The sequence below is a fragment of the Aspergillus ibericus genome (genome assembly GCF_003184845.1).
Source record: "Aspergillus ibericus CBS 121593 unplaced genomic scaffold BO80scaffold_6, whole genome shotgun sequence".
Lineage (NCBI taxonomy): Eukaryota > Fungi > Ascomycota > Eurotiomycetes > Eurotiales > Aspergillaceae > Aspergillus > Aspergillus ibericus.
The window spans coordinates 610,850-636,372 of NW_020292104.1; the positions used below are offsets into that span (position 1 = coordinate 610,850).

The window sequence follows — 25,523 nt, forward strand, 5'->3', positions numbered from 1 at the left end:
TCAGATCAGATCCTGACTGTAAAAAAGTATAATGAAGACTGGCACGTTCTGTAGAGTTGTAGGGAGGATTTCATGCCAAAGGATATCTACTGGTCATGTTTACACTACCACGAGATGTCGCAGCATGACCCTCGAGGGCGAAGGATCAAGGGCCCTGTCAAGCGAACATAGAGCGAGATTTCGACGGCACGGCAGTCAAGACATTTCAACATCCACATCGCCAGTTGCCGCCTCGGGCATAGCAGCCTGGGGCGCTTCTACTACAGGTGTGCCTGCTGCATCGGCGCCCATGGCGTCCTCAAACGTGGTGTGGCCTGGATCTAGGTCCATGACACTCGCTGTTTCGTTACCAGTAGGATTAACAGTAGCCGCACTCTGAATCTCTGAAACCGGAGCCATGGCAGACTCATAAGCCGCACTGACACCACCTTTCAACACCTCAGAGCCACCAACTGCCCCAGTACCAGAACCATCAAGCTCCGCATTGTTGACAATGTTGCCGTCTACTCCGCCCCAGACACACATCGCTTCAACCTCATCGACAATGTCAGCAACAACATCCTCAACAATTTGCTCATTGAAGCGTTCGCCTATCCCCCGGACTGGCTCGCCATTCTCCGCATGAGAAGGTGGGCCCACCCACCATGGCCCTTCAAAGCGGCATTCAACAGCACCTCCGCCATAGCAACTGACAGCAGGGTAATAACCGATCATCCCGTCATCTGCATTCTCGCGCTCACCAATGCCCAAGTTATTTGTGCCATTGGCAAGCCGGCTAGCCGGGGGTAAAAATGCATACAATTCCTTGAAGGGGGTCCCCATCTTGACACCGTTCTTATATATCGTGATATTTGAGCCGGGCAAGGTCCGCAAAGATGCATCCTCGCCGTTAAAAGGGGATGGCGGTCCAAAAGTAGGCGTCTCTTTGAGATTGAACGCATAATCGCGCAGCTGTTTCGTTGAAAATACATTTGATTGTTGCCAGCAAAAATCAGACTTGTAGTGGAAAGGAATGCGATCACGGACTATATTCGGAGCCGAAAAGACTTCTGAGCTCGGTGTTGAAGCATCGCCGTCTGTATTCGGGTCATATGTTCCCTCAACGACTCTTTTGTGGAGCGACAATGACGGGAGGGTAATGAGGAGACCGATAACATCACCCTCGCGAATAGATTCGCCTTTGGGGAAAAAATATTCGCAACGCATTCGATTGACGACCTCGCCATTCACGTCACGAATACCATATCCATAACAGTCAACGCCAACATTGACATCGAGGTCTGCCTCCCTCCGTGCAAATCCAAGGCGTACATGGCCTCTAGAAGGCAGGCACGTATTGCCATTGGAAGAGGCCGCCAGTGTGCTATTCGTAACCCCACTAACAATACGCGCCTCGTAGTAATAGGATCCTTCACGAGCGCAGACGTTGGCACGTGCAGTGTGCCAGGGCTCATTAGAAGTGACAGCAAGAGCATCCCTACTGAAAAATATAGCGGCTGGAGAGTCTTCAAAGCTAAAACGAGCGTGGTAGGGGTAAACGTCAGTCTGGCGGTACTTGATATGGGGGAAGCCCGGGTCAGCTATGGCATAGCTATAGCGGAATCCATTTTTATTTGTGAGTTTGTCGACAATTTCGAAGAAGTCCCAACTCTGGCCCATAGCCTCCGACTCTTTCCGATTCACAAAGTTCAACTGACGAGGCTGTGGAGGTAATAGATCGGATGCTCGAGGCTCAGCAAGCAATAATGGCCGTAGTATGCTGAGTTCTGAGCTTGGAAGCGCGGCGTTCTGGACAGCAACCGTCCTCTTCTTGGGTGGCATATTTTCCTGATCCAGCCCCTTGGCCTCGCGCTTTTTGCGGCTATCACGTTTCGTGCGTTTTGACTTCGGCCCATCAGCTTGCGTCAGGGCATGACTAGCCGGCACAGGAGAGGACCTTGCATTAGTGTCTGGTATAGAACCGGCGAAAAAAGAGGTACCTCCGGGAGGCAAGATTGGAGAATTCAGGTTAGATGAGGGCGCAGAAGACCCAGTCGGCTGCGTGGAAGCCATTGCTAAAGCAGTCTCAATGTTCCGAGAATAAAAGCTACAGAAGATAATTCCGAACACAGCATCAAATTAGATGTTCTTCGAAATGAAGCCCCTTGTTGTGGGAGACTGATAGGATCCGCTGCTTGTTGCGCATATAATTCTCCCCCAGCCACGACACCGTAAGCCGACCTGCACCTATCTGTATCACAGGAGTTTCGTCCAACGGTCAGCGCTGGGACTAGTTTTACTTAGACCCTTGACGATCGATGAGCGGGGTATGGTAGTAAATATGAATGATAAACGTGGGTTGGAGATAACGCCTATGGAAATATATCACAAAGTCAGAATCAGATATGAAGTTAGGAACGGCGAGGCCCGCTCCATTTCCTCACGCGTGAAAACAATGCTCAAGAAAGATATCGAAGATACCAGGTGCATCATAAATTGAAGCATCATATAGTTGAATTGAAAACGCGCAACAACTTGGTGTAAGTGCCTTTTAACTTACCAAAAGAGCTGCTGTCAACACAGCTCGGACTAGTCAATAGCAGATGAGAAAGGCCCACGGGTGGCTTATAAAAGTCTGTGTAAAATCAGGGTCTCTTCAATCGGGCTCTTGGTGTAAGTTGACAATCTCATTCATCACATGTCTGTTGTTTATTCCTAACGCCCATGCGAAGAGCGGAAAGCAGTCTTGTCGGCGAATCAAGGCGGTCAGTCAGTGTAATGCCGGCAGGTATCGAAAGGGCCGTGGTTCCTCTGGACAGGAGGGGTAAAAGCGGTATAGACTGAACCAATGAAAGGGTTAAAATTAAGGCGGTGAAAAGGACTCCGCTTTTGCTGCGCAAAAAAAAAAGCCCAACAGAAAAGTTTGGGTCACATGATCTAGAAATTTACACACATTTTCCTGAGGTCGATACCCGAGGAGAGAGACGACCTTTGTTTTCAGTCGTTCATGCTGGTGACTACATGGAACAGACTCCAGTCACAATCTCCTAGTTGATACAATTCTCGGGTTATCATTATACCCACGTCCAAAGGGGGAACGTCACGATGCCCAAGGCAACATCCTCTCGCTCCGCTGCTGCCCGCCGGCATAATCCTCTAGCTGAGGATTATCTGACTGCCGGCCATCTGAGGACCCAATCGAGCAAAAAGTCCAGTCGGAAGCCTCACCGGGAAGAAGATCAAGAAGATGGAGAACGCTTCATTGATGCGAAAATGTCCCGGAAGATCTTGCAAATTGGACAGGAATTGGCTGAAGAAGATGCCGCAGAGCAACGGGCTGCAACAGGGGGAACGACAGACAAGATAAATTCAGCCTTCGATTTTGAATCTCGGTTGGAAGATGAGGAGGTTGTGTCGGACGACGAAAAATTCCAAGATGATCAATGGGACGATGAAGAGGAAATCGAGGAAGTGGTTTGTCACCGGCTTCTCGTTCAAAAAATTATCTGGAGGCTTACATACTGATATGTTTTGAATAGGAGGTCGATCCGGATGACCTTGATATGTTCCACAAGTTCGTTCCTGGGGGCGACGAAGACCCGATATTCAACCCTAGTGGACGGGATACTGAGGGTCAGACCACGAACCTTGCCGATCTTATCCTAGAAAAAATCGCAGAGCATGAAGCGAAGCAAGCTGGAGATGGCGCACCTTTCATTCAGGGTGGGGGGTTGCCGGAAGATGCTGTTCAGATACCAGCGAAAGCGGTGGAAGTATACGAAAAGTGAGTGTTCGGTTGCCCTACGCTCTAGTCGTGCAAGGCTAATTAATTTGGATAAGGGTTGGCATGATTCTTTCTCGCTACAAGTCTGGGCCTCTTCCCAAACCCTTTAAGATCCTGCCTTCTGTGCCCAATTGGCCCACTCTTCTAGATATCACACGGCCAGAGTCTTGGACAGCCAATGCTGTTTATGCCGGTACCAGGATCTTTATTTCATCGAAGCCAGCAGTTGCCCAGGAATTCATCTCGACAGTTCTGCTGGATCGTGTCCGTGAGGAGATCCATGAAACCAAAAAGCTCAATGTCCACACCTACAACGCATTGAAGAAAGCACTGTATAAGCCCGCCTGCTTTTTCAAGGGTCTACTTTTCCCGTTGGTTTCAAGTGGAACCTGCACACTTCGAGAGGCTCACATTGTCTCCTCGGTTATTGCACGTGTCTCAATTCCTGTCTTGCACTCTGCTGCCGCATTACTCCGCATGTGTGATCTTGCTGCTGAGCAGTCATTGCGCTCCCTGGAAAGCACTGGTGCAGTGAACATGTTCATTCGCATCTTCCTAGAGAAGAAATATGCACTTCCTTATAAGGTCATTGACGCTCTTGTTTTCCATTTCCTTCGCTTCCGTGCTAGCGACGGAGCTGAGGATTCCATGATGACCGATGGACCTTCTCGTGAACCCAACAAGGCCTACAAGCTTCCTGTTCTCTGGCACCAGTCCCTACTGGTTTTTGCACAACGCTACCGCAATGACATCACTGAGGATCAGCGAGAGGCACTCTTGGACCTGCTTTTGGTCCGCGGCCACAAGGATATCGGACCCGAGGTCAGACGGGAATTGCTAGCAGGCAGAGGGCGAGGTGTGGTCGCACCGGATCCAGAGAACCAAGGTGCTATTGATGCCGGCGATGATACGATGGATTTCACGTTATAGATGAAATGCTGCGGGACCAGTTTGGAGGTGTCTCGAGTGACTCCAAAACCTGCATCTTGCTATGATTCAATCACGACTCGTGACTGGCATGGGCGTTATTATTGGGCTATTGAATTATCATTCCTGTTTTCTTTTTCCTTCGCCGGCATATATTATTCCCACAGTTACACCTACATTTGGCGAGTTGTCCTCAGTTTATGGGCATGTTATGTGAGAAAGATGGACCCGATTACTCCGTACATTAAATGAGGATAAAAGCATGTCGTACCCCACTCCTACGTTCCCAGCGCCTTACAACAAAAATGATAAAGGGGGCCGCCCCAATCTGACAAGGGGGTTAAAGCGGCCGCCGCTGACTGCGGCTGCTGTCTCTCTTTAGCTATGTAAGAGCAACAAGCGGAGTTCTGTTAACATCATGGATGATCTAAGAGGTTACTGTGGTATTGAGAGAAGGGTATAGGTACTCCGTACCCTGTATACCTAGCAGTCGATAGGCGTGGAGTATCTACTGTGTACTCCAGAGTGGACAGGACAAATGATTCTGGTACATTCCATCCGCTAACCCAGCCGGTGCGGGAATGCGGGAATAACTACGGGTACAGGTCCAGACCCCAAGAATTCAACAAGGCTCGGGGCTCCAGTCAACGGCCGAGTCAAAGGAATGGCGCCACGGTGGATCAGCCCCACAGATCACTTCACAGCCACCAATTATAACGCCATTCCCTGGGAGACTTTACTTCATACGTCAATAGGTGTAAGCATTGCTACTAAAAGTAGTGCACAATAGACACTCAGCTTTAGAGTCTAGACACCCGACAATAAGAGTGATATGATAATGATAATAATGATAATAATACGGAGTATAATCTACACCAACAGATAGATGCCAGTATGAGATACGGCTATCTGGGGGAATAGATAACCTAGCTGGGTGGGACTACTCTATAGATAGGACGCTCAGCTAACGGACCTAATTACCCGACAGAGTAGGACGCCTGTCAGAGAGGCGGAGTAGAAACAAGAGGAAAGACTGGTTGATAAAAATGGCACAGGCAGCATCGTACCGACATACAGTACGGAGTACATACTGCATCGAATGATTGCGGAGAACTGGGAACAGCGGCACGGGATAGTCAATCATCCATGATCCGCAAGGTTACAAGTTGACCATCAAAGAGGGAGAAGGAGAGCACGGGTGGTTGGAAAGGGGGGTTCCACCTCAAGGAGACAGGGTGTCGCAGGTAAACAGCCTGAGACGTGAAGGAACCAAAGGGAGGGGCCAGACAGGGGGAATCTCCCCTAGTCCTTGGGCCGCCCGTCCAGTCACCGAGTATGTCAGATTCCCACGCCTCAGGACGGAGAACCACGGGGCTGGCGGTATTCGCCATACCGTGATCGGGGCGGAAAGGGGTTCACCCACCCAACCAAACCGTGAAGGCGTCCCATTGCCGCGTACGAAACCTGTAAGGTTACCGGTACTTGGCTGACGACGATGACTCCGCCCCCTTACTCAAGGAGGCCGCCCTGAACAGACCACGTTGGCCTTTTAAAGAGTCGCTCACTCCCGCCCCAGAGCCAACCAGGAAATCATCCTCAACCCTCTTCTTTTATTGTTCTATGGTCGCTGAGGACACCTGTCCTTTTCTCGCCCAACCATTCCTGTTGTCTGGTACACTTGACCCCAGCACCGCTTGGCCAGTGTCTGGCCCCCCAGCTTCGACCGTTATGACACCGTGGCCTGTGTTCCTGTGACGTGGGCACGCAGACGTGATCGACCAAGCTATCCCTTCCACACCAAGCTGTGCCCACCTACATTACCGTCTCTCATCGGTACCTGGTCATTGGATTGATTTGGTCTGTTATAATACAAGATCAATCTGTCAGTCACGCTTGCACAATGGAAGGTGCATTTTCCCCTGTGGATTCTCTCGCCGGTTCGCCCGCACCAGAGATCCCAATGCTCACAGTGTCCCCGGCGGACACTTCTTTGAACGACCCGTCTACGAAGGAAGGGGACAGTAAAGCGGAGGAGAAGAAGCCTGTGAAGAAGAGGAAGTCCTGGGGTCAGGAGTTGCCAGTCCCTAAGACTAACTTGCCCCCAAGGTATGTTGTCGATCTCAATTTGGGGTATATAGGCGTGGTGCTGACTTTGGATAAAGAAAAAGGGCCAAGACTGAAGATGAGAAAGAGCAGCGTCGTATCGAACGTGTCCTTCGCAATCGTGCTGCGGCACAAACCTCGCGCGAACGCAAGAGACTGGAAATGGAGAAACTAGAAAACGAGAAGATCCAAATGGAACAACAAAACCAATTCCTTCTCCAGCGGCTATCCCAGATGGAAGCCGAAAACAATCGCTTAAATCAGCAAATCGCCCAACTATCTGCTGAGGTCCGAGGTTCCCGCGGCAACACTCCCAAGCCCGGTTCTCCGGCCACAGCTTCTCCCACACTCACCCCGACCCTGTTTAAACAAGAGCGTGACGAAATCCCTCTTGAAAGGATTCCTTTTCCCACTCCGTCTCTCACCGATTACTCCCCTACCTTGAGGCCCTCTACTCTGGCTGAGTCCTCCGACGTGACACAACATCCTGCAGCGGTGTTGTGCGACCTGCAGTGTCAGTCGTTGGACTCGAAGGAGAAGGAAGTACCCTCTCACTCTTTGACCTCGGCCCAAACGCTGAGCCTCACGCTGCCGATGATATTGCAGCTCCTCTTTCTGACGATGACTTCCACCGCCTATTCAACGTTGATTCACCCGTTGGGTCAGATTCTTCAGTCCTTGAAGATGGGTTCGCCTTTGACGTTTTCGACGGAGGAGATCTATCAGCATTTTCATTTGATTCTATGGTTGATTTCGGCCCCGAATCTGTCGGCTTCGAAGGCATCGAGCCGCCCCACGGTCTTCCGGACGAGACTTCTCGCCAGACTTCTAGCGTGCAACCCAGCCTTGGCGCGTCCACTTCGCGATGCGACGGGCAGGGCATTGCAGCTGGCTGTTAGCAGGAAGTCTTTTAAGGAAGACCCTTCGGCTATCGATGCTGGCAGAGTCCAATGGAGCTGGGAGTCCCTGTTGACCTTGGCGTGGACGATAGACCTACTCGAAAAGCCAGGACGACGCAAACGAATCTTGAGCGGTTTGAAATCAGCGCAAAACGGACGGCGAAGTATTAGCGGAAAGTCTCTAAGGCGTACACGGAGTTCACGGAGTTCACAAAGCACCCGAGAGGCGTTGACGTCTCTCCTTAGGGGCAAGCATAATTGAGGATCTGGCTGTAAATTATCATAAATCCTTTTTAATGCATTCCACAATCAAAGACAGCAGTTAATTGCCTGCTCATGTAAAATGTTCCGTACTCGGCCGGAGTTCGATCAAATTTGCCCCCAGGAGGCATCTTACTATGCTTGGAATTCATTTGGGCATCCGCGACTACACCTGTCGTTGCTGTTGTCAAGCTATGCTACGTCCAGGGTGATAGATAATCGGGTGGTGGATAGGTCTACCTCCGCGCGCAGCGGATACGGCGATCGGGATGACGTTGCCACGCAGTCCCCACCTCCATCCTAGGTATCTTAGTAGAATCTCCCTCAACGCTGGATGTTGCCCCCCGCTCGCTATCTTTTTGAGCCCGACATCCCACTTGTTTTCACTAACAAAAGCCAACGTTCTCTCTAGATTTTCCTTACGCGTTCCTCTTTTGCTGACTTTTGCATAACATTGGACAAGATGGTTCGGAAGGATCCTATATTCGAAGCCCGTACGAATGTCAAGGTAGGTGGTGCCCCCATTTCCGCCCCCTCGTTCCGGCAACGCCGTTGCGCCAACATGAGCTTTAAGCATACCTTTGGCATTGTTCAAGTATACTGATGGTTTTTTTTATCCCTCTTGATTCTATAGCTACACTCTAATCGATTGAAAAAGGAGGCCGCCCGCGCGGAAGCGACCTTCAAATCTGAGAAGGCAAAGGCCGACAAGGCCATGAAAAATCGTGAATTCCAGATCGCCCGCATTCATGCTGCCTCTGCTGTACGTGAGAAACGCAGACAGGTGACACTCAAAGCAGAGGCTGCCCGAGCTGATGTCATCATCAATGAGCTCAAGGCAGCACAGAGCACTCGGGACACCTCTCGGACGCTTGCGTTGGCATCACGGGGCTTGGATGCTGCGTCCAAGAGTGTGAACCTTGAGAGCCTGGTCTCTCATGCAAATAACTTCCTGGCGCGCTCTGAAGATTTCAAGATCGCTAGCAATGCGATCGAGGATGTTGCACAAGGTGTCTCTTTGCAAGAAAACGGGGCGGAGGGTGAAGCCGATGTGGATCGCCTGATGGAGCAACTTGCTGATGACGCTGGTGTGGACCTACGGATGGCTTTGGAGCAGGATGTTGCCCCTAAAGAGGACGTTAAGGTTCCTAGGCAGGCCGATTCTGAGCTTGAGGATGGCTTGGATGCTAGGCTACGGGCTCTTAGGGCGACCAACTGAATTCTAACCTGATAGTCTCTGACATATTCTTTCACGTTGCCTTTTCATCGTTATTCTTCTCTTTCGGGCGAGCTACGGCAGTAGTGAATAGTACCTCGGGAATGCTTGGTCGAAATTTGTTTGCTTACATTCTGGGAGTGGCCCATGGGTACCCTGGTGTGTCGCCCCGCTATGGGCACTTACGATGTTATGTGTCATTACCATTCTACTCTGTATACTCTTTATGGTCCTCACTGTCGCTCTTCTTACTGGCATTGCATTTGTTGCGGGTCACCCCCAGGCGCGCAGGTGAGAGATACCAAACATTCAACCTTATAATGAATATTCCCTGTCATCTTGAGTACATGCTGTGTGCGCTGTGGGCTTACTTCTCAAATCAGGTTATCTCTGTCCTACTACCTTTCGTCTTCTTGTACATGGTTTTTGCTCCAGTTTAATCACTCTCTGCAGGCAACTGTCGACACGGACCGAGAATACATGTATACACGTGTCTATCTATGGAGATATTTAATGTCTATCGATTTGTCCTCGAGCTTGTGATACAGCCTATGTAGGTACTAGTCCTGCTCCGACTGGCGATGGTGCTTAAGGGGGCTGTCTCACATAAGAAGTCTTCCGTGGTCAGAAGATGATCACATGCTGCTACTACGCTGATGCACCTAGACGAGTTGAAATATAGTACTATGCGGATTGTCATTACTTGATGATATGGTAATTATTCTAAGCAGTCTCACGACTTGTTGACTGGACCAAATATCACAGCTGGCTGATCGTCAGTCCTTATATGTCAATAATTATGCACCGGATTGTTCTCTTGTAGTAGTATGTCAGGTTTCTTGTGGAGGACAAAGGAGTACTCGAGTCTCCTGTTGTCTTGGCTCATTCATTAAAAATAAAATACTGTCCAATCAGCTCGCCGGGCTAGCTCAATCGGCAGAGCGTGAGACTCTTAATCTCAAGGTTGCGGGTTCGACCCCCGCGTTCGGCTTGTAAAACCTTTTTGCATACTCCGTATTCCCCTCCCCCATCACTAAACTTACTTTTACTATCTTGTTCCACTTTCATTGCCATGCCTAGCCTCATGTCGATGGTGTTTTGGCCCTTTTTGGCATCCTTCATGTAGGTATTCTTTCGCTGCCTCTTCGCCCGCTCTTCCACGCCTTCTTTCGGAGGAAAGCCGTTTTCTTCCGGGTTTGTTCCGTCCTGCGGCGACACTATGTTTCCGTGTCCATCCACACACCACTCTTTATTCTAATTGTGCTGTCTTCATGACACGGTACGTCCTAGACATAACCCCGGACAGCCATGGTGGGAAATTTCTAATCAAAAAACAAGAACTGCATCCGGCTTTAACAGGCGATGGATAGCTCCGCTGCATTGGACCCCAACAGAGCATCCCATGGTCGACAAGCCGCCTGCTTGAATTGCAGAAAAAGCAAGGTCCGCTGTAACCGAAGCCAGGGTGATGTACACTGTGGTAGATGCAAGCAGGCCAATGTAGAATGCGTCATACCCAGCCACCATGTTGGTAGGCAGAAAGGCGTCAAAAAGTACGCACGAAATGCATTGCTATTTCGACGGCCCTGCAAGCTGACTGCCCGCAAAATAGCAAACGCAAGGGCCTCGAAAAAGCCATCCATCAGATCGAGCAAGCTATCAAGCGACCCAGGAATGACGCCTCAGGGATTGAGACCGCTCAAAAACTCATATCAGACCTTCAAGACTTGCTCAGCAACACGCGAGAACAACAACTTCACAGCGAGGTAGATGACCGATCTGAGGACCTCAACAGATCCTACTCGTACCCTTCTCCCCGGGACAACAATGCCGGGGACAGCCTGTCCCTAGATGATGCAGAGAACCCTTTGCAGCTACTTGCACGTGCCTCGGATCTTCAGCTATCACCAGCTGAGGTGCGTGACTCACACAGATGGACACCTTCAACGCACCCACAACACACAGGGGTGCCACAGAGTAGTACCAATGAAATTGTGCCTGCTGCACAATCATACTTTGTACCTATCCGGGCAAGCTTGGACGTCGGCGCGGATATAGACCCTATCGACATCGGTCTTGTCACCCTAAACGAAGCCGAATCGCTTTTTTCCTTGTATGCCTAATGACGCGTTAAGGAGGCTCGTGGCTATCTGGCTTACCACTGATGATAGCTTTTACCAGAATCTCGCACATACTCGATGGGGTTTAGACCCACTGGTTCACACCGTTCCATTTGTTCGCTCCCAATCCGCATTTCTATTTACCTCCATCATGTCTGCGGCTGCCTTGTTTCTATCGTCTGCCACGGCGCTGTCGAAGCGGCTTTCTAGGCACTGCAAGACCTTAGCTCAGATCGTCATTGCCCGACGCCACCGATCAGTCGAGATTGTCCTAGCCTTCATGGTAAATGTTCCATGGATGGAACCAGGTAGTTGCCTAGGAGATGATGATACATGTTCCTACATTGCCATGGCTCTAGCTGTTGCGTTAGATTTATCATTGAACAAGATCGTGCTGCCATCCACAAGCTTTGACCATGGCCTTCTGAAAAGACTCGCAAAAGTCGAGTCTATCGATGCAAAGAGAGCCCTGTATGTGGATGGGTTTGATGGCACAGATCCAGGTTCCGATTGGGGCCGGAGACTACTTCGGAGGCGAGAGAGAACCTGGATAGCCTTATTTGTCCTCGAAAGAGGGTGAGCGTCTCTTCCAAACCTCCGTCATGCACATGCTTTTGCGTCTATCTAATCATTGGTTTTAGCGTATGCCTAGCCCGTGGGCGAAGCTATACGGTGCCTTCAACCGCTCTAATTGATTATTGCGATAAATGGCACCTATCGGACTTCGCGGACTCCCGTGATGGTCCGATGAATTCAATGGCGGTTCTCCGGCGGAATTTGGTAAGCCACACCGACCTTGTTTCTCGCATCGCTGCCGTAGAAGGGGTCTTCTAAGGAACGTCTCATAGGATGGCCTCTTCCAAAGGGTAAAGGCCAACTGCGATAGTCACCAGATCACTGGTGTCGGGTCTGAAGTAGCTCACTCGTATGTATGCACCCCATCAGGTGTTGATATGTCAATGGCTTACGAATATCTAGAATCAAGAACATGATAGAAAGTTTCTACGACCAATGGTCTGAGACATGGGCGCCTGAAATTGGTGAAGGCCCATGTAAGTTTCTTGCAAAATCAAGATAGGCCCCATCATCTACCCTATAGCAGTGGCTGATCCTATAAAGCACGCTCTCTTCCACCGTACGTTGAGATTATGGCAACGCATACAAGGCTGTCAACATACAGTGGCGTGATCAATCATCCTACAGCGCCGGTCGAAGTTAAGCGTTTCTTCCGTGCCGCCGGTCTTTCTTCGGCACTGAACGTCCTGAGAGCAGCCATCCAAGGAGAGTCGCGATTAAAGTCTATGCCCAACAACACTGTTATCATGATCTCCTTCGCTGCGTGTTCTGCGCTTAGTCTCAGTGTGATGCCCGCAGACTGCAGGTCCAGCCTGGCCCCAAGTGTCCATAATCTGATTGAAGAAACTGCGGGTGTCCTTGAACGGATCGGGGAGACTCCCAGCCATAGGAATGGCGCGTCCGTCCTCTATGGGCGCTTCCTGAGAGCGCTCGTGAGGCGCTTCCCTGTAAGCTCAGGCTCCCAAAATCTCCATGGGCCGCAAACAGTGGCCGACACGGGAACACTACATCATCCGTCGGATATCGATGGGCATTGTCCCGTAACTTCGGGCACGCAGCCATCGTCGATCTCGCCCTCTTTTATTTGGCCTGAGCCGCTCCGGTTTTCCACCATGTCCGATGACCAAATCATTGACGCAGTAAATCGAGCCGGCACTGCATTCGGGGCAAATATACCCGATATCTCCCTCGACGATCTGATGAGCTGGGACTGGTTCGACGCCGGAAATGCGGCCGACTTTGGCTTCTGAATGGAGGCAAGTGAGTGGGCTACGTTTGAGCCACCCATGGGTCTCATGAACCACTTCATACGTCACCGATCGCATTCTGGTTCCAGACCGGGAGGCCCTGGGAGGTTCCGCCGGTCGGCGTCCAGAAGTAGCGCCGAGTGCCGAGGGTGCCGTACTCCCAGCGTCCCATATCAACCAGCTTGAATCCCTACTTTTCACGGCTTGGCTACCCTTTCTTTTCTTTACTTCACTTTCCTTTTTTTTCTATTACCGCTGTTCGACGGTGACTATAGTCGCGAGGAAAAAAATGGCAACGGTGCGATTGGCTGCGTTGGTCTCGTCGCGGAGGCTACTTGCTCAACCGCGGCCTCATCTAGCTGTGCCGCAACTTTCCAGAAGCCCGTTTCCACCTTCTACAAGAGCTATCACTCGCGCCCGATTCTCGACTTCTATAAATGAGCAGCCCGCGCGAGCTCCAAGGATTGACCGGAGTGCTTCAAAGCTGTTCAAGAATGCGGACGCTGCCGTAGCGGATTTGAAGAGCGGATCAACCATCCTTAGTTCAGGCTTTGGTTTATGTGGTGTTGCAGGCATGGACTCCCCGTATATTCTGTCAACCAAGATTGCACTTTGATTGACTGAACTATTGACTGCAGAAACGTTGATCTCTGCAATCCATCGCAGAGGAGCAACTGATCTACATTCCTTGACGGCAGTCTCAAATAATGCTGGCGCCGCCGGGAAAGGCGGGCTTTCTACTTTAACGCAGGCCGGACAGGTCAATAGACTGATCCTTTCCTACCTGGGAAACAACAAGGCTCTTGAGAAGAAGTACTTGACAGGGAATATTGCCATAGAATTATGCCCTCAAGGCACATTGGCCGAGCGATTACGTGCCGGAGGGGCCGGAATTCCTGCATTCTACACCCCCACAGGGGCTCGTGAGTTTCAGTCCTCGTCCAAGGATCGGTGATTTTGGTCAAAAACTCGAATCTTTTTCTAACCGATGTGTTTTCTACAGATACCTTACTACAGGATGGAGAGATTCCGGTCCGTCTAGATGCGTCTGGGACGGTGGTTGAGCATGGCAAGCCCCGAGAAACGAGGGTTTTTAATGGCAAAACATACCTGATGGAGACTGCACTTAACGGGGATGTGGCGATTCTTAGAGCGTGGAAAGCAGATGCGGCAGGAAACTGTGTTTTTCGGTGCGGATCCCCATCCCTCTGTTCTGTAGGCTGACGTGCTAATATTTCATGATGCTAGTTACACCACAAAGGCTTTTGGTCCTATCATGGCTAAGGCAGCTACACTTACTATCGTTGAGGCTGAGAACATCGTCCCTGTCGGCTCAATCGACCCCAATGACGTTGATCTACCCGGGATATATGTCGATAGGATCGTCCCCGCAACCGACGAGAAGAGCATCGAAGTCAAGAAACTGCAGTCTGACGGTGATGACAAGGCGATCAAAATGGCGCAGGATGCTGCGACAGTCCTTCGAAACCGGATCGCTAAAAGAGCTGCTAGAGAACTCAAGCAGGGTTACTACGTAAACCTGGGCGTGGGTACGTTGGTCTTCAATGGCATAATTGCTGGCTGCTTATGACTCGATAGGGATCCCCACACTCGCTCCATCATTTCTGCCCGCCGAAGTAAAGGTTTGGATACAATCCGAGAATGGAATTCTCGGAATGGTAAGCCAACCCCTCGGCCACGTGGAAGAAATGAGACTGACGGCCATCCAAGGGACCTTATCCGACGTTAGAGCAAGTTGATCCGTAAGTATTTCGGCGCCGTCAAAATCTCCCTAACCACTTGGCTCATCCGGTTTCGGCAGGGATATCATCAACGCTGGCAAAGAAACCGTCACTCTTGTCCCCGGTGCTGCGACCTTTGACAGCAGTGAGTCGTTTGGCATGATACGAGGGGGCCATGTAGATGTCTCGATCTTGGGGGTACGTGATAGACCCTTTGTTTCCGATGTTTTTCGGGGTAATCGAAACTCACTGGGTAAATTACACAGGCTTTGCAAGTGAGTGCGAATGGCGACCTGGCGAACTACATGATCCCCGGGAAGGTCTTCAAAGGAATGGGAGGGGCCATGGACCTGATTTCCAACCCCGAGAAGACCAAGATCGTGGTAGCCACCAGCCATACAGCTAAGGATGGGTCTCCGAAAATTGTGGCCGAATGCAGCCTTCCTCTGACGGGGGCAAACTGTGTCAGCACTATTATCACTGAACTCGTGAGTTGAAACGTCCGGCGACGACGACGGGGGAAACCTGTGGAAGGCTGACTGTAGAATATAGTGCGTTTTCCAGGTGGACCGGGCGAAGGGCAAGCTTCTGTTGACGGAGCTTGCTCCGGGCGTGGAGGTCGAGGAGGTTCAGAGCAAAACCGGGGCGAAATTCACGGTTGCGGACCACTTGGAGCTCATGGAATAGTGCGAACTGCTTTATACCCATAAATATTCAATCCATGACAGTGAATGCATGCCTTTGACACAAGGCAATCCTTCCTACCCATTTGGCCGGTTGTCTACCGTTGCTCCTTCCTGTATGGATGATGCCTATAGCTGCCGATGATCATTGATGAACGCGGCTCCGCTGAAGATGAAAGCCAAGTCCAACTATGGACAGTGATCCTCTACGCTCTAGTGGCTAATTTCACTGGTATATCATGCTCCAGTCACGTTCTACGGCGAAGAGCAGATGGATACTAGATCTAACTTGCATCAAGTGACCACGGTCATGTCTCTGTTCGAGCGCCAGAAGAACGCTGCCGGTTGGGGCGACCCACTCGGCCTGAAAGTTTGCAGTGACTGATATGCACTTTATTGCCATTTTTGATACAAGCTGGGATCCACCAAACTCGATGTATATACATAGGATCTATAAAGCAGATGGTCTATAGCAGCCGGGGAGCGCTCACTCATGATCTCATTTAGAGAAGCCTGGTTTTGCGGACGGTATAATTTCAAAGGCGCCTGAGGCATCTAAGCAGACTCTTCTCCTTGATCTGCGGGCGCCGGGCGCCTGGCTTGCTTTTCTTTCCCGGCAAAACTGAGCAGCATGCCGATATCATAGACGGCCTTCAGGATACCCGCAATGGTGAATGAAAGCCCGAAGTAGCCTTGATTGGCTAAAACACCAGTCAGAAGGGGCCCGAGACTCTGGGCGCAGGTTTTAACGACATTAATGGAACCCATTATAGCCGTACGGCGGTCCGATGGCAGTGCAGCGGCTAGGAAAGCTGAGCGCGGCGCCACGTCCATAGTCTGAGTGCAGGAGCGGAGGACCAAGAATGTTAGGGCTAGGGGGAGGGCCGCAGGGACAGGAATGAGTGCTAGACACACGGCGGAGGGGAGATGAGTGAAGACCATCGTCTGTTGAAGTCAGCTCGACTGATATGGTGAGAAGGGACCGGGGTAATTCAACAAGAAGCAGACCTTGACATTGCCGATGCGCTTGGCGATGGACGAGGCAACCAGCACGGAGGCCGCCGAGATGAGGCTGGTTGTGAAGAAGATGGATCCGAGGGACCCTTCAGGAAGGGAGAACTTGCGCTTGAAGAAGTACGTCATCCACGACCTGTCGCAAGTATCAGTATCAACGGACTACATTCTGGGGTCCGGTTGGAGAAAAGCACCGCCGGCCTTTCGAGGGGTGGTACATACAAAGATGCCAACCCAGAGGCGAACGAGTCCAGGCCGAACAGGATCGCCAGTCTAATGACCAAGGAAACGAGCTCTGCATCGCCCACAAAGGAAAAGTCTGATTTCTTCGGGGGTTGCTGGTCTGCCCGATCGCCCAGCAGAGGCTGTGCCTCGCCCTCGCTAGTCTGCTGGGGAGTACGCACAGAAGGCTTCTTCTTTTTCTTCTCTTCCGCCTCCACAGCCGGACTCAGGGCGATAGAGAGAAGAAACTTGAGCGCGCCAACCGCGGCGTAGGCGAAAAACATTACTCTACAAGCGGGGATGTAGGGCCATTCCCAGATGACCTGGAGGAGATTGATGGCCCATCCACCGGTCATCATGCCCAGGGCGGTGCCTGCATTGCCGAAGAGGGAGTACCAAGCGAAAATATCGCTCAAAATATCATGGGGGGTCAGATGAGCCAGGGTCGATTCCTCGACGGCCCGGAAGGGGCCGATTTCGTTTCCACTGGGAACGAAAATTAACTATAAATAGCCGGACGTTGGGCTCGGACGTCGGAGAGGGGAAGGCAGCACCCACCTCGGACTTATCACGCCAAAGACGGCCGCCGCCAAAAGAACCCAGTAATTGCCGACCGTAGCAAACAGGATGCCGCTGCCGACCATCAAGGCGGAGCCCAGGGCCAGCACAGCCCGGCGACCCATGGCATCGGCAAACAGGGTGAGGAGGAAGCTAATGGCGACATCCCCCACGAGAGTCAGAGTCATGAACAGGCCGATGCGGTCGTCAGCGATGCCCAAGGCCGACAGATAGGATGCCAGAATCAGGGTCGATCCCCCGTAGGCGAAGAGCCGAACAAAGCGCTGGGCACAGAGTAATTTGACATCGCGAGGGGATTGCCAAACCGAACTGAGGCCGAGTTCAGCGAGGACCTTGTGGTGCAAACGACGCGTTCCTGATGTGGGCGACATGACAAGAGCCCGGGGATGATGAACCCAAGTCAATTGGCAAGGGCGACTGGGACTTGAAAGGAGGGAGCGATCCAAGGAAGGGGAAAGACAAAAAAATAATGAGAGGGGGAGAAGGAGAGACAGAGAGCGATGCAGGATAATAAGTGAAGTACTCCGGGGAGACGGGGGAAAAAGAAAAGCGGAGTTGATTTCCTGCTTCAGGCAGCCAGGCACCGAGCCAGCTGATTCTCTCCAAGTCCTCTTTTCGACTCTTCTCTCTCTCTCTCTCTCTCTCTCTCTCTCTCTCTCTCTCTCTCTCTCTCCCTCCCCAACGATTTGGCAAAACCCATCATCTTCAACCACCAACCCGAGGACCTCGCCTTCTCGTGCCCATGTCCGGCTCATCCGTCAATCCATGGTTGGCCACCACCAGTATATCATATCATCATGTTCAGTCCCTTCGACCAACATGACATGGTCATGCCCTAATCCAGCCTTTCCTTCCACATTCCCTCCTTTTCTTCCCTCTTTTCTCTCCTCCTCCTCCTCCTCCTCCTCCTCCTCATCCTCTTCCTCTCCCCTTGCCTCGCCTCCTTGAGCTCTCCATAACTCTTGCCTCAAGTCCTAAACCCTCCCATATTGTTACATGCTTTGCTTATTCCTAATCATGGGGCGCCTCCTCCTCTCATTGCTCCCACTGGCGCTTGCCTCCACCCCACAATTCCCCAATCTCATCGTCCCTGAAGTCAGTCATACCTTCTACGGCTACCCGGACAATGACCCTCCAGGTCCGGCCATCTCCTACGACTGCGGCCGTGGCCTGACCGCGGCTGGCACCGGCACCTACGCCGATCCGTTGACCTTCGCCTCCGCTCCAGACGAGTTTGACTACTGCGAGATCATCTACGACCCCTACCTACGCAAGTACCTTCGCCACGAAGACTACTGTGTCCAGTGTGTTACAGACTGGGGAAATAAGTCGTACCACATCGATGTCTGGACGGGTAGCAACTGGCTCAGTGGCGACGATGATCAGATCGCCTGCGAGAAGAGCTTGACGCCTCAGGCCCAGTCGCAGAGTGTGATGCGGTATCCTAGTTCAAACCTGACGGTTGATGGTAGGTCCTACTCCACTTCATCCCAGGTAGCCAGTGCGTGCGATGCTAATATGAAGCCGGCAGTCACACCTCTCTACACCGTGTCTGTAGACGAGTCCTGCGAGGTGATTGCTTTGTGCAATGTGGATCATGTTTATCCGGACTACAACCTAGACAACTAGCTTTAACATTGAGCCCTCAATTTGCTATCACGCTCTTGCAGTTTTCCACTCGTTCCTTCCTTCCTATTCTACGACTGGCCGTTCCATTATCTTTGTAGATATTAGAGCCTTCCCCGTCGCTCTGATCTTCCCAGTTGTAGCTTCCAAGTCGCAGCCACCTCAGATGCATTACACCGATGTAATCTCCTATCAGTAGTACTCAACGCTCAAATCTAAAAGTATATATTTGTAGGGATTGTCTTTTCTACGTCAACCCTCGGAGCTCCTGGGAGGCCGAGCCCTGTTTTTCGTTGCCCTTACGGCTGTGGAGCTACTACTTATACTACTGACCCAGTAGATACTACTAAGTACTAATGGTGGCCCACAAATAGGGCTGATGCCGCCCAATTAACCACGGACCAACCCAGCCACTCCAGCCTTCGCTCCCACCATGTATTCAAAGCCAATCCAGCAGACAAGAGATCTCAGCTTCTAAAAATCTCACGATAAGCCCATAGAAAACATAGAGCCAGGAGCTGGAAGCCATCCTTGCCGATATTCTCCCGCTCCTTAGTGTCTCTTTATTTCCCCATTGTTTCCCGGCGTGGTAGAGGCAAGATCGCGTAACCCGGTTTCCCAACTTTTTAAGTCAACTAAGCGATATCAACTAAGCGATATCGAGACAGTAGAGAACACCCCTTTTTTCTACTTTAGTCTTGATAGATTTAAAATATGAAATTTAACGCATATCGCATGTCCTCGATGGTCTAACGGTCATGATTTCCGCTTGTCAATCCCAGTTGGGAACAAGCGCGGGAGACCTGGGTTCGACTCCCAGTCGGGGAGGTTCTTTTTTGGCCCTTCCCCTCCTAACAAGGAGGGGAAAGGGTGGCTTTTTCCTTCTATATATCTATCGTCTGCAAGAGAAGATGAAGGAACACCTTTGATCCATGCTACATGTATTATAGGTGAGCAAAGCCAAGAAAGAATGGAATTCATCATGATATGGAATAGAATAAACGCTGGTCTAATTACAAGAAGCATACACCGACTCTCTCAACGGACACCCCGTCGCCGTTGACTCATTACCTCCCGTCTACAGCGACGCCGTCGGCATGATGGGACTTTCTGACTTCGGGGGCCATTTAACACGCCGCTCAGCACGGACATACAGGTTGTTCGGTCGGATGAGCTGGAACATGGGATCGTACTCGATCGGGCCCTCGGTCTCCTTGATGAACTTGTACCGGTAGACCAGTTTCGGCAAAAACACCTTGACCTCCTGCAGAGCAAAGTTGAAACCGATACACATCCGAGGACCGGCAGCAAAGGGGATGTAGGCCGACTTGTGTCGGTTCTTGACCTCTTCGGTATCCCAGCGGTCAGGGTTAAACCGCGTCGGGTTGTCCCAGACGTTGGGGTTGTTGTGGAGATGGTGGAGCGCTCCGATGACAACGGACTCTGCGGGAAGCTTGTAGCCACCGGGCAGGATCATGTCCACCTTGGCTGTGCGTCCGGGTTGGTAGGATGGGTTGTGTCGACGCTGGGTTTCTTTGATGAATTTATCCATGAATGTAAGACGGTCGGTCAGGTCGGCAGTGATCTGGGTGTCGGCATCGATGCCATTGTCCACGAGCTCTTGCAGTAGTCTATCTTGCACTCCGGGGTAGGTAACCAGACTGTAGATCAACCATGACAGTAAGGAGCTAGTGGTGGTGAAGCCAGCTCCAGTGGCTACCACGAGGGCTTGGATCAAACTGGTTTTGGGCAGCTTTTCGCCTTTGTTATCCGTCGCCCGGATGGCGTAGTCTGCTCAGGTCAGCAATAGCCTGGTGAAGGGAAGTAGCCGCCGCTGGGGTTTAACATACCGATCATGTTATGGGCTTTCAGTGCGGCATCCTGGAGTGGGAGGTCCTCAATGCCACCTCGGCTAGCATTTTGAATGGACTCCTCAACAATAGCCCAGACCCGGCCTCTGATGTCTTTGAGACGCTTGGGGTCTCCAAATGGTAATTTGGCATACCAGTCACCCCTGGCGGTGATCTTCTTGTTCAGCTCCAGTGACTCGGCGATCAGAATGATCAGTTCATGCGGGGGGGCGTTCAGGGTTGAGAAGTGTTGGAAGTCAATGCCGAGAACGAGCTTTCCAACCGCTTGCGACCCGAGCTTCAGCATGTATTGATAGACATTCCACGCTTCGCCTTGCTCGTCAAAGGCATCAAACACCTTGAATGCATCCTCCACCGTCTGCTGCATGACGGGCGCATAATGACGAACCGCTTTTGGGCCGAACGCGGGCGGGAGGAACTTATGGGCAGTTCTCCATTCATGCGTGTCGGTATCACCAAGAAACACACCGGCTTCCTTGTTTTTGATTGCATGGAGAGGGTGAGACTCGTTAATCTTCTTGGTGAAGAAGTCGCTTTCCGAGAAAATGATCGCACTGAGCTCGGGGTCGTTGGTGTGATATACAGTACGGCCATAATTAGTGGTCTTGAAGATGGGCCCATATTGCTCAAAAAGGCGTTGATGGTTGCCCAAGTGATCGGGGTAGATCTCGAAGAAATTTCCCAGCACCGGGAGTCCCTTTGGGCCAGGGACCTCTTTCACCTGTTTTCCATCGATGGTGATACTGATTGGATCTTCTGAGGCGGTGATTTCGGCCACATTGGTGAATACGGCGTCTTCAGACTGGAATCCAATGCCTAGAAATGTCAGCCTGCGCCAGACCGTGCGAAAGGCTAGAGATCGCAGAAAGAAAAGGAAAAGTTCTCGTACCACTAGGGTCAACTATCGCAAAATGCGCAGCGATCAGATGCCTCAACGCATCATAGTCCAGCGCCGAATCTACCTCGATCTCCCGCGCCGTTGCGACAGGTTCGCCTAGGAGATAGAAAAGCTTAGCCGGCATGGTGACAACGATGATTGAGAATAGATAGCCAGACGGATGGGGACATTCCGATTGCTAAGGGCCATCGTGCAGCTTTATACGTACGCGCCATCCGTAACGAGACCAGGACGACGCGACAGACAAATCAGGGTGGGTAGCTAATAGCTATGTTGGCGACGAATCCACATCAAGTGGTCGTGGATTCCACATCAACGATAAAGGGCATGGCTTGAGGTTTCAGTGATAGTGCGCGAATTGCGTTCATTTCCAAGCCGGTTATGCGCATAAAGGTAGAAGGCCTCGGGGCCTTCCTCGGTTGTTTCGCACGAAAACTCGCACTAGCTGCAGGGAAGACAACGATCGCCACCTCTCAGACCCACTGACTAGGACGTTTCTGTACAAAGGCCCCAAGGAAAACGGCTGCCAGCCTGTCACTCGGCGGAAGAGGACGCCGAGCAATCTTGACCTTCTGTCGTTCAGGCAAGCTCTTGTATAGATTTCTAAATAGACTTCTAAGCAAGCTTTCAAGCTCTCAGGCAGACTTCCAGGTAGCCTCCTAGGTAAGTTTTCATAGGCAGATTGGCATGTTTCCATGAGACCTAGATCATTCAAAAATACAGTAAAATCAAAACAGGGGTTGGTTTCCTCTTTTAGGCGTACCAGTAAAGATGGGTCATTTAGCCTCACTAGGCCCCTTTACGCGGCGGGGGGGTCGGTGACCCGGAGCAAAATATGGGTATACGCAACAACTTCCTAAGTTTTAACGTCAAACCGGGCCAATCTCCGAGGCAATTTTGCCGACCCAAGCCAAGCCTAGCAAGCCTTTTAGCAACGCAACTGTGGATAGCATGTTGACATTTATGTCTCGCCCCATTAGCCGCATACCGTAGTTATACCTCGGAGCGAGAAAGCAGTTATAATGCCACAGTTCTGGATTATTTTGTGTTCCCCGGGACAACGGTTATTCTTCACATTTTCTCTCAACCAAAGTTCTTCCCGCCAAAAATGGCCCAGTCTACGCCCATAGAGTCAAAAATGGAAACGGGCGCTGACACCCAGCTCGCCGAATACACATTAGCTGATGTTGCAAAGCATAACCGCAAAGGCGACCTTTGGATTGCCATCCACGGGCAAGGTAGGACATCCCGCGACCTTCAGATAGTAGGAATCGGATGCTGAAACTGCTCAATAGTCTTTGACATCACGGAGTACCTGCAAGATCACCCGGGTGGCGCAGATGTCCTCATTGAGACCGCCGGTTCGGATGCCACCGCAGATTTTGAGGATGTTGGCCACTCCGAGGATTCCCGCGAAATCTTGCAGGAGTACTTGATCGGCACCCTGAAGGATGCGAAAGAATACGTTGCTCCAAAGGCAGTCCGTGTGATTGCCCCAAAGTCAGAGAAGATTGAACAGTCGACAAGCAGTCGTTCAATGCAAGTGATCACTGGCACCCTGGGAGCGGTGACAGCGCTGCTCTGCGTCCTGAACCGGGGAACTCCCCGCATGTTGGACATTGCAAAAATCCTGCAGAGAGTCGTGCCACAAGAATTCAACGAGTTTAGGATGCCAGGCGGAGGGTTTGCCAGTGGATTCTTTGCAGCTACTCTCGCCTCTTGCGCTATCGGAAGTGTCGTAGCTCGTCAAGCCGCCAAGTTGATGAAGATCGAATCTGGGTTCATGCGCTATCCTCCACACGTCAGGGCACGGAAAATGGCCCGGGCAGACCCTCACATGGCCAAAGGGTTTCTTGACTCCAAAGAATACCAACGCCTACCTCTGGTCCAGAAGGATCTGTTGTCACCGGATGTGTACCGATTTGTGTTCGCTTTGCCTGATATGAAGGGAGTGATCGGTCTTCCCATCGGGCAGCACGTCGCCATTCGCGCCAACATCAACGGCAACAGCGTGACCCGATCCTACACCCCAGTGTCGAACAACCTAGACTTGGGTCGACTAGAATTGGTTGTGAAATGTTATCCTGACGGCTTACTGAGCGGTCAATACCTTGCCAACCTGACTGTTGGTGACGAGGTGGAGTTCCGGGGACCCAAGGGGGCTATGCGCTACAGCCGAGGGCTATGTACTAAGATAGGGATGGTGGCCGGAGGGACAGGCATCACACCTATGTACCAGCTCATTCGTGCGATTTGCGAGGACGAGCGGGATACGACCGAGATCAGTCTGATTTACGCTAGCCGGACGGAGGGAGACATCCTACTGCGTGAAGAGCTGGAGGCCTTTGCACGCAAGTATCCCAAGAACTTCAGACTCTGGTATATGCTGGACACGGCTCCGGAGGGATGGATGTATGGGACCGGCCACGTGAACCCGACGATTCTCAGCGAGCGGTTGCCTGCCCCGTCGGCGGAGACGAAGGTCCTGCTCTGTGGGCCTCCGGGCATGGTAAACGCGTGCAAAAAGGCCTTGGCTGGAATGGGGTTCCAGGCGCCAGGGTCGATCTCCAAGATGAGCGACGAGATCTTTTGTTTCTAGACAGTAGACATCGGTAGTATTGTTAGCCTTTAATTTTTGTCGATACTCTTGGTACGTTGGTGTGCTGATGTTTCGCCCTGTAGGGGGCTTGAACAAAAAAAAAACCATTTATTTCATCATTATCATGCCACAATTGCCAGGTGCACGCAGGAACCTGCCCGAGCCGTCAGCCAATGATTGATGCGAGTGAAATAAGTGGATGCGTACTCGCACAATGGTAGATAGTATCTACTGCGTACTGGTGTTATGAAGGGTCAAGAGGGGTTCAAATCTCAACGGCGAACGAGTCAACAACGGTCACACCGGTACTAATGGTCCACCTCTGGTGGATGTGGTGACTGGTGACTGGCGTAGTTCACAGTCATTGATGGTTGGGAAATGGGAATGGCAAGAACGTTCCGCGGTGGAGGCGACTAGGCCGTACTTGCCCAGTCGGGACTGGCGACTTCACTCGGGGTTCCACTCCTTTTCTAGGCCGTCCACAGAATTCCTCCTCTAATGATTCCTGGACCTCGGCTGTTCACTTTATTTCTGGATTACTACACAGTCTCTTTTAGCGCCCGTTAGATACGGAGTACAGTATACACAGCCAACGGTCATCCTTGCACAATCATTCATAAATGAATACCGAAGTGATTGCATTGCATCTCCACCACCGATCACGCACCATCCAGCCGAGGTTCAGGATCTCCCTCAATGCCTCAACTCAAATCAAACTGAGGTCCTTTCTCCTGGTTTATGACTCCCGGCCGGGATTTCTCCGTATCACATCCACCCACGCAGAAACCCGGCTCATTCTGAAGCCCCTGTACCATACATAAACCTGGGCGGTGTGTTAGGATAATGCTAAACAGCGGTCAACAGTTCCCCTTGAATCTGCAGACCACCTCGGAGCACGCTCGAGTCGGTGCCTTTACGGGCGTCAGCCATGGAAGCCACCAAGTATATCCCAAAATCCCCGCGGAGCCTACTGTCAGATCTCGGTGCCTCAGGCGCGCCAAGTTCACGCGCCCAGTCTTGCATGCGGAGACTTGAAAACGTTTACTAGCAGCCACAATTTTTGGTACAAGATATATCCTCCTTCCTGGAGACGACAGATTTGTTTTTGGAACACTACCAGTTCGCTCTGACCCCTGGGACCGACAAGCAATCGCCTCGCCGTCGGGGGCGCATAAGC

General features: G+C 51.5%; 11 protein-coding genes and 2 non-coding genes across 13 annotated transcripts; 10 read left to right on the plus strand and 3 right to left on the minus strand.

The window, feature by feature from the left end:
- Nucleotides 1–8: 8 nt before the first annotated feature.
- BO80DRAFT_235720 (SPRY domain-containing protein) lies at nt 9–2,400 on the minus strand. The gene has a single exon (XM_025714507.1). It carries the CDS (start codon nt 2,050–2,052, stop codon nt 196–198), a length of 1,857 nt encoding a protein of 618 aa, XP_025578728.1. The 5' UTR covers nt 2,053–2,400; the 3' UTR covers nt 9–195.
- Nucleotides 2,401–2,923: 523 nt separating this feature from the next.
- On the plus strand, nt 2,924–5,183 carry BO80DRAFT_422252 (snoRNA-binding rRNA-processing protein ENP1). The gene is made up of 3 exons (XM_025718779.1): nt 2,924–3,453; nt 3,519–3,763; nt 3,820–5,183. The coding sequence occupies exons 1-3, from the start codon at nt 3,085–3,087 to the stop codon at nt 4,691–4,693; spliced, it is 1,488 nt and encodes a 495-aa protein (XP_025578729.1). The 5' UTR covers nt 2,924–3,084; the 3' UTR covers nt 4,694–5,183.
- A 1,407-nt stretch (nt 5,184–6,590) lies between these two features.
- On the plus strand, nt 6,591–7,954 carry hacA (transcription factor HAC1; the record flags this gene model as incomplete). The annotated part of the gene is made up of 2 exons (XM_025721952.1): nt 6,591–6,796; nt 6,853–7,954. The coding sequence occupies 2 exons, from the start codon at nt 6,591–6,593 to the stop codon at nt 7,952–7,954; spliced, it is 1,308 nt and encodes a 435-aa protein (XP_025578730.1).
- A 317-nt stretch (nt 7,955–8,271) lies between these two features.
- On the plus strand, nt 8,272–9,456 carry BO80DRAFT_422253 (putative SNF7 family protein Fti1/Did2). The gene is made up of 2 exons (XM_025718780.1): nt 8,272–8,461; nt 8,588–9,456. Exons 1-2 carry the CDS (start codon nt 8,417–8,419, stop codon nt 9,170–9,172), a joined length of 630 nt encoding a protein of 209 aa, XP_025578731.1. The 5' UTR covers nt 8,272–8,416; the 3' UTR covers nt 9,173–9,456.
- Nucleotides 9,355–9,868, plus strand: BO80DRAFT_422255 (uncharacterized protein; the record flags this gene model as incomplete). The annotated part of the gene is made up of 2 exons (XM_025718781.1): nt 9,355–9,460; nt 9,553–9,868. Coding segments are annotated over 2 exons (266 nt in total), but the record flags the coding sequence as incomplete, so codon positions are not given.
- A 219-nt stretch (nt 9,869–10,087) lies between these two features.
- Nucleotides 10,088–10,160, plus strand: BO80DRAFT_t56. The gene has a single exon. It is a non-coding gene; the product is annotated as a tRNA-Lys (tRNA).
- Nucleotides 10,161–10,382: 222 nt separating this feature from the next.
- On the plus strand, nt 10,383–13,258 carry BO80DRAFT_236083 (uncharacterized protein). The gene is made up of 8 exons (XM_025714508.1): nt 10,383–10,448; nt 10,508–10,722; nt 10,782–11,282; nt 11,341–11,865; nt 11,931–12,069; nt 12,138–12,214; nt 12,268–12,341; nt 12,409–13,258. Exons 2-8 carry the CDS (start codon nt 10,532–10,534, stop codon nt 13,113–13,115), a joined length of 2,214 nt encoding a protein of 737 aa, XP_025578733.1. The 5' UTR covers nt 10,383–10,448; nt 10,508–10,531; the 3' UTR covers nt 13,116–13,258.
- BO80DRAFT_236093 (3-oxoacid CoA-transferase) lies at nt 13,259–15,817 on the plus strand. Its single transcript, XM_025714509.1, has 9 exons — nt 13,259–13,684; nt 13,751–14,035; nt 14,116–14,302; nt 14,361–14,662; nt 14,712–14,791; nt 14,844–14,875; nt 14,935–15,052; nt 15,121–15,342; nt 15,407–15,817. The coding sequence occupies exons 1-9, from the start codon at nt 13,402–13,404 to the stop codon at nt 15,539–15,541; spliced, it is 1,644 nt and encodes a 547-aa protein (XP_025578734.1). The 5' UTR covers nt 13,259–13,401; the 3' UTR covers nt 15,542–15,817.
- A 118-nt stretch (nt 15,818–15,935) lies between these two features.
- BO80DRAFT_422258 (putative MFS transporter) lies at nt 15,936–17,851 on the minus strand. The gene is made up of 4 exons (XM_025718782.1): nt 17,332–17,851; nt 16,774–17,259; nt 16,546–16,687; nt 15,936–16,482 (listed from the first exon to the last, which is right to left on the minus strand). Exons 1-4 carry the CDS (start codon nt 17,721–17,723, stop codon nt 16,093–16,095), a joined length of 1,410 nt encoding a protein of 469 aa, XP_025578735.1. The 5' UTR covers nt 17,724–17,851; the 3' UTR covers nt 15,936–16,092.
- A 518-nt stretch (nt 17,852–18,369) lies between these two features.
- Nucleotides 18,370–18,981, plus strand: BO80DRAFT_441874 (uncharacterized protein; the record flags this gene model as incomplete). The annotated part of the gene is made up of 2 exons (XM_025721228.1): nt 18,370–18,820; nt 18,884–18,981. 2 exons carry the CDS (start codon nt 18,370–18,372, stop codon nt 18,979–18,981), a joined length of 549 nt encoding a protein of 182 aa, XP_025578736.1.
- Nucleotides 18,982–19,716: 735 nt separating this feature from the next.
- Nucleotides 19,717–19,806, plus strand: BO80DRAFT_t57. Its single transcript has one exon. It is a non-coding gene; the product is annotated as a tRNA-Asp (tRNA).
- A 164-nt stretch (nt 19,807–19,970) lies between these two features.
- On the minus strand, nt 19,971–22,110 carry BO80DRAFT_462040 (cytochrome P450). Its single transcript, XM_025722485.1, has 3 exons — nt 21,739–22,110; nt 20,829–21,665; nt 19,971–20,769 (listed from the first exon to the last, which is right to left on the minus strand). Exons 1-3 carry the CDS (start codon nt 21,869–21,871, stop codon nt 20,057–20,059), a joined length of 1,683 nt encoding a protein of 560 aa, XP_025578737.1. The 5' UTR covers nt 21,872–22,110; the 3' UTR covers nt 19,971–20,056.
- Nucleotides 22,111–22,885: 775 nt separating this feature from the next.
- Nucleotides 22,886–24,346, plus strand: BO80DRAFT_347655 (putative cytochrome b5 reductase; the record flags this gene model as incomplete). The annotated part of the gene is made up of 2 exons (XM_025715433.1): nt 22,886–22,985; nt 23,043–24,346. The coding sequence occupies 2 exons, from the start codon at nt 22,886–22,888 to the stop codon at nt 24,344–24,346; spliced, it is 1,404 nt and encodes a 467-aa protein (XP_025578738.1).
- Between the last annotated feature and the right edge of the window lie 1,177 nt (nt 24,347–25,523).

What these genes read in the sequence shown, in the direction of transcription:
- BO80DRAFT_235720 (XM_025714507.1), bottom strand. Translation starts at nt 2,052, where the DNA reads ATGGCTTCCACGCAGCCGACTGGGTCTTCTGCGCCCTCATCTAACCTG.
- BO80DRAFT_422252 (XM_025718779.1), top strand. Translation starts at nt 3,085, where the DNA reads ATGCCCAAGGCAACATCCTCTCGCTCCGCTGCTGCCCGCCGGCATAAT. An exon ending in AAGAGGAAATCGAGGAAGTG is followed by an intron (nt 3,454 to 3,518) that starts GTTTGTCACCGG and finishes TGTTTTGAATAG; the next exon opens with GAGGTCGATCCGGATGACCT. An exon ending in GCGGTGGAAGTATACGAAAA is followed by an intron (nt 3,764 to 3,819) that starts GTGAGTGTTCGG and finishes AATTTGGATAAG; the next exon opens with GGTTGGCATGATTCTTTCTC.
- BO80DRAFT_422253 (XM_025718780.1), top strand. Translation starts at nt 8,417, where the DNA reads ATGGTTCGGAAGGATCCTATATTCGAAGCCCGTACGAATGTCAAG. An exon ending in AAGCCCGTACGAATGTCAAG is followed by an intron (nt 8,462 to 8,587) that starts GTAGGTGGTGCC and finishes TTGATTCTATAG; the next exon opens with CTACACTCTAATCGATTGAA.
- BO80DRAFT_236083 (XM_025714508.1), top strand. Translation starts at nt 10,532, where the DNA reads ATGGATAGCTCCGCTGCATTGGACCCCAACAGAGCATCCCATGGTCGA. An exon ending in TTATTTGTCCTCGAAAGAGG is followed by an intron (nt 11,866 to 11,930) that starts GTGAGCGTCTCT and finishes CATTGGTTTTAG; the next exon opens with CGTATGCCTAGCCCGTGGGC. An exon ending in CGGTTCTCCGGCGGAATTTG is followed by an intron (nt 12,070 to 12,137) that starts GTAAGCCACACC and finishes AACGTCTCATAG; the next exon opens with GATGGCCTCTTCCAAAGGGT.
- BO80DRAFT_236093 (XM_025714509.1), top strand. Translation starts at nt 13,402, where the DNA reads ATGGCAACGGTGCGATTGGCTGCGTTGGTCTCGTCGCGGAGGCTACTT. An exon ending in AGAATGGAATTCTCGGAATG is followed by an intron (nt 14,792 to 14,843) that starts GTAAGCCAACCC and finishes CGGCCATCCAAG; the next exon opens with GGACCTTATCCGACGTTAGA. An exon ending in TAGATGTCTCGATCTTGGGG is followed by an intron (nt 15,053 to 15,120) that starts GTACGTGATAGA and finishes TAAATTACACAG; the next exon opens with GCTTTGCAAGTGAGTGCGAA.
- BO80DRAFT_422258 (XM_025718782.1), bottom strand. Translation starts at nt 17,723, where the DNA reads ATGTCGCCCACATCAGGAACGCGTCGTTTGCACCACAAGGTCCTCGCT. An exon ending in TTTGGCGTGATAAGTCCGAG is followed by an intron (nt 17,260 to 17,331) that starts GTGGGTGCTGCC and finishes TTTCGTTCCCAG; the next exon opens with TGGAAACGAAATCGGCCCCT. An exon ending in AGCGCATCGGCAATGTCAAG is followed by an intron (nt 16,483 to 16,545) that starts GTCTGCTTCTTG and finishes TGACTTCAACAG; the next exon opens with ACGATGGTCTTCACTCATCT.
- BO80DRAFT_462040 (XM_025722485.1), bottom strand. Translation starts at nt 21,871, where the DNA reads ATGCCGGCTAAGCTTTTCTATCTCCTAGGCGAACCTGTCGCAACGGCG. An exon ending in TGCGATAGTTGACCCTAGTG is followed by an intron (nt 21,666 to 21,738) that starts GTACGAGAACTT and finishes TGACATTTCTAG; the next exon opens with GCATTGGATTCCAGTCTGAA. An exon ending in GAAAGCCCATAACATGATCG is followed by an intron (nt 20,770 to 20,828) that starts GTATGTTAAACC and finishes TGACCTGAGCAG; the next exon opens with ACTACGCCATCCGGGCGACG.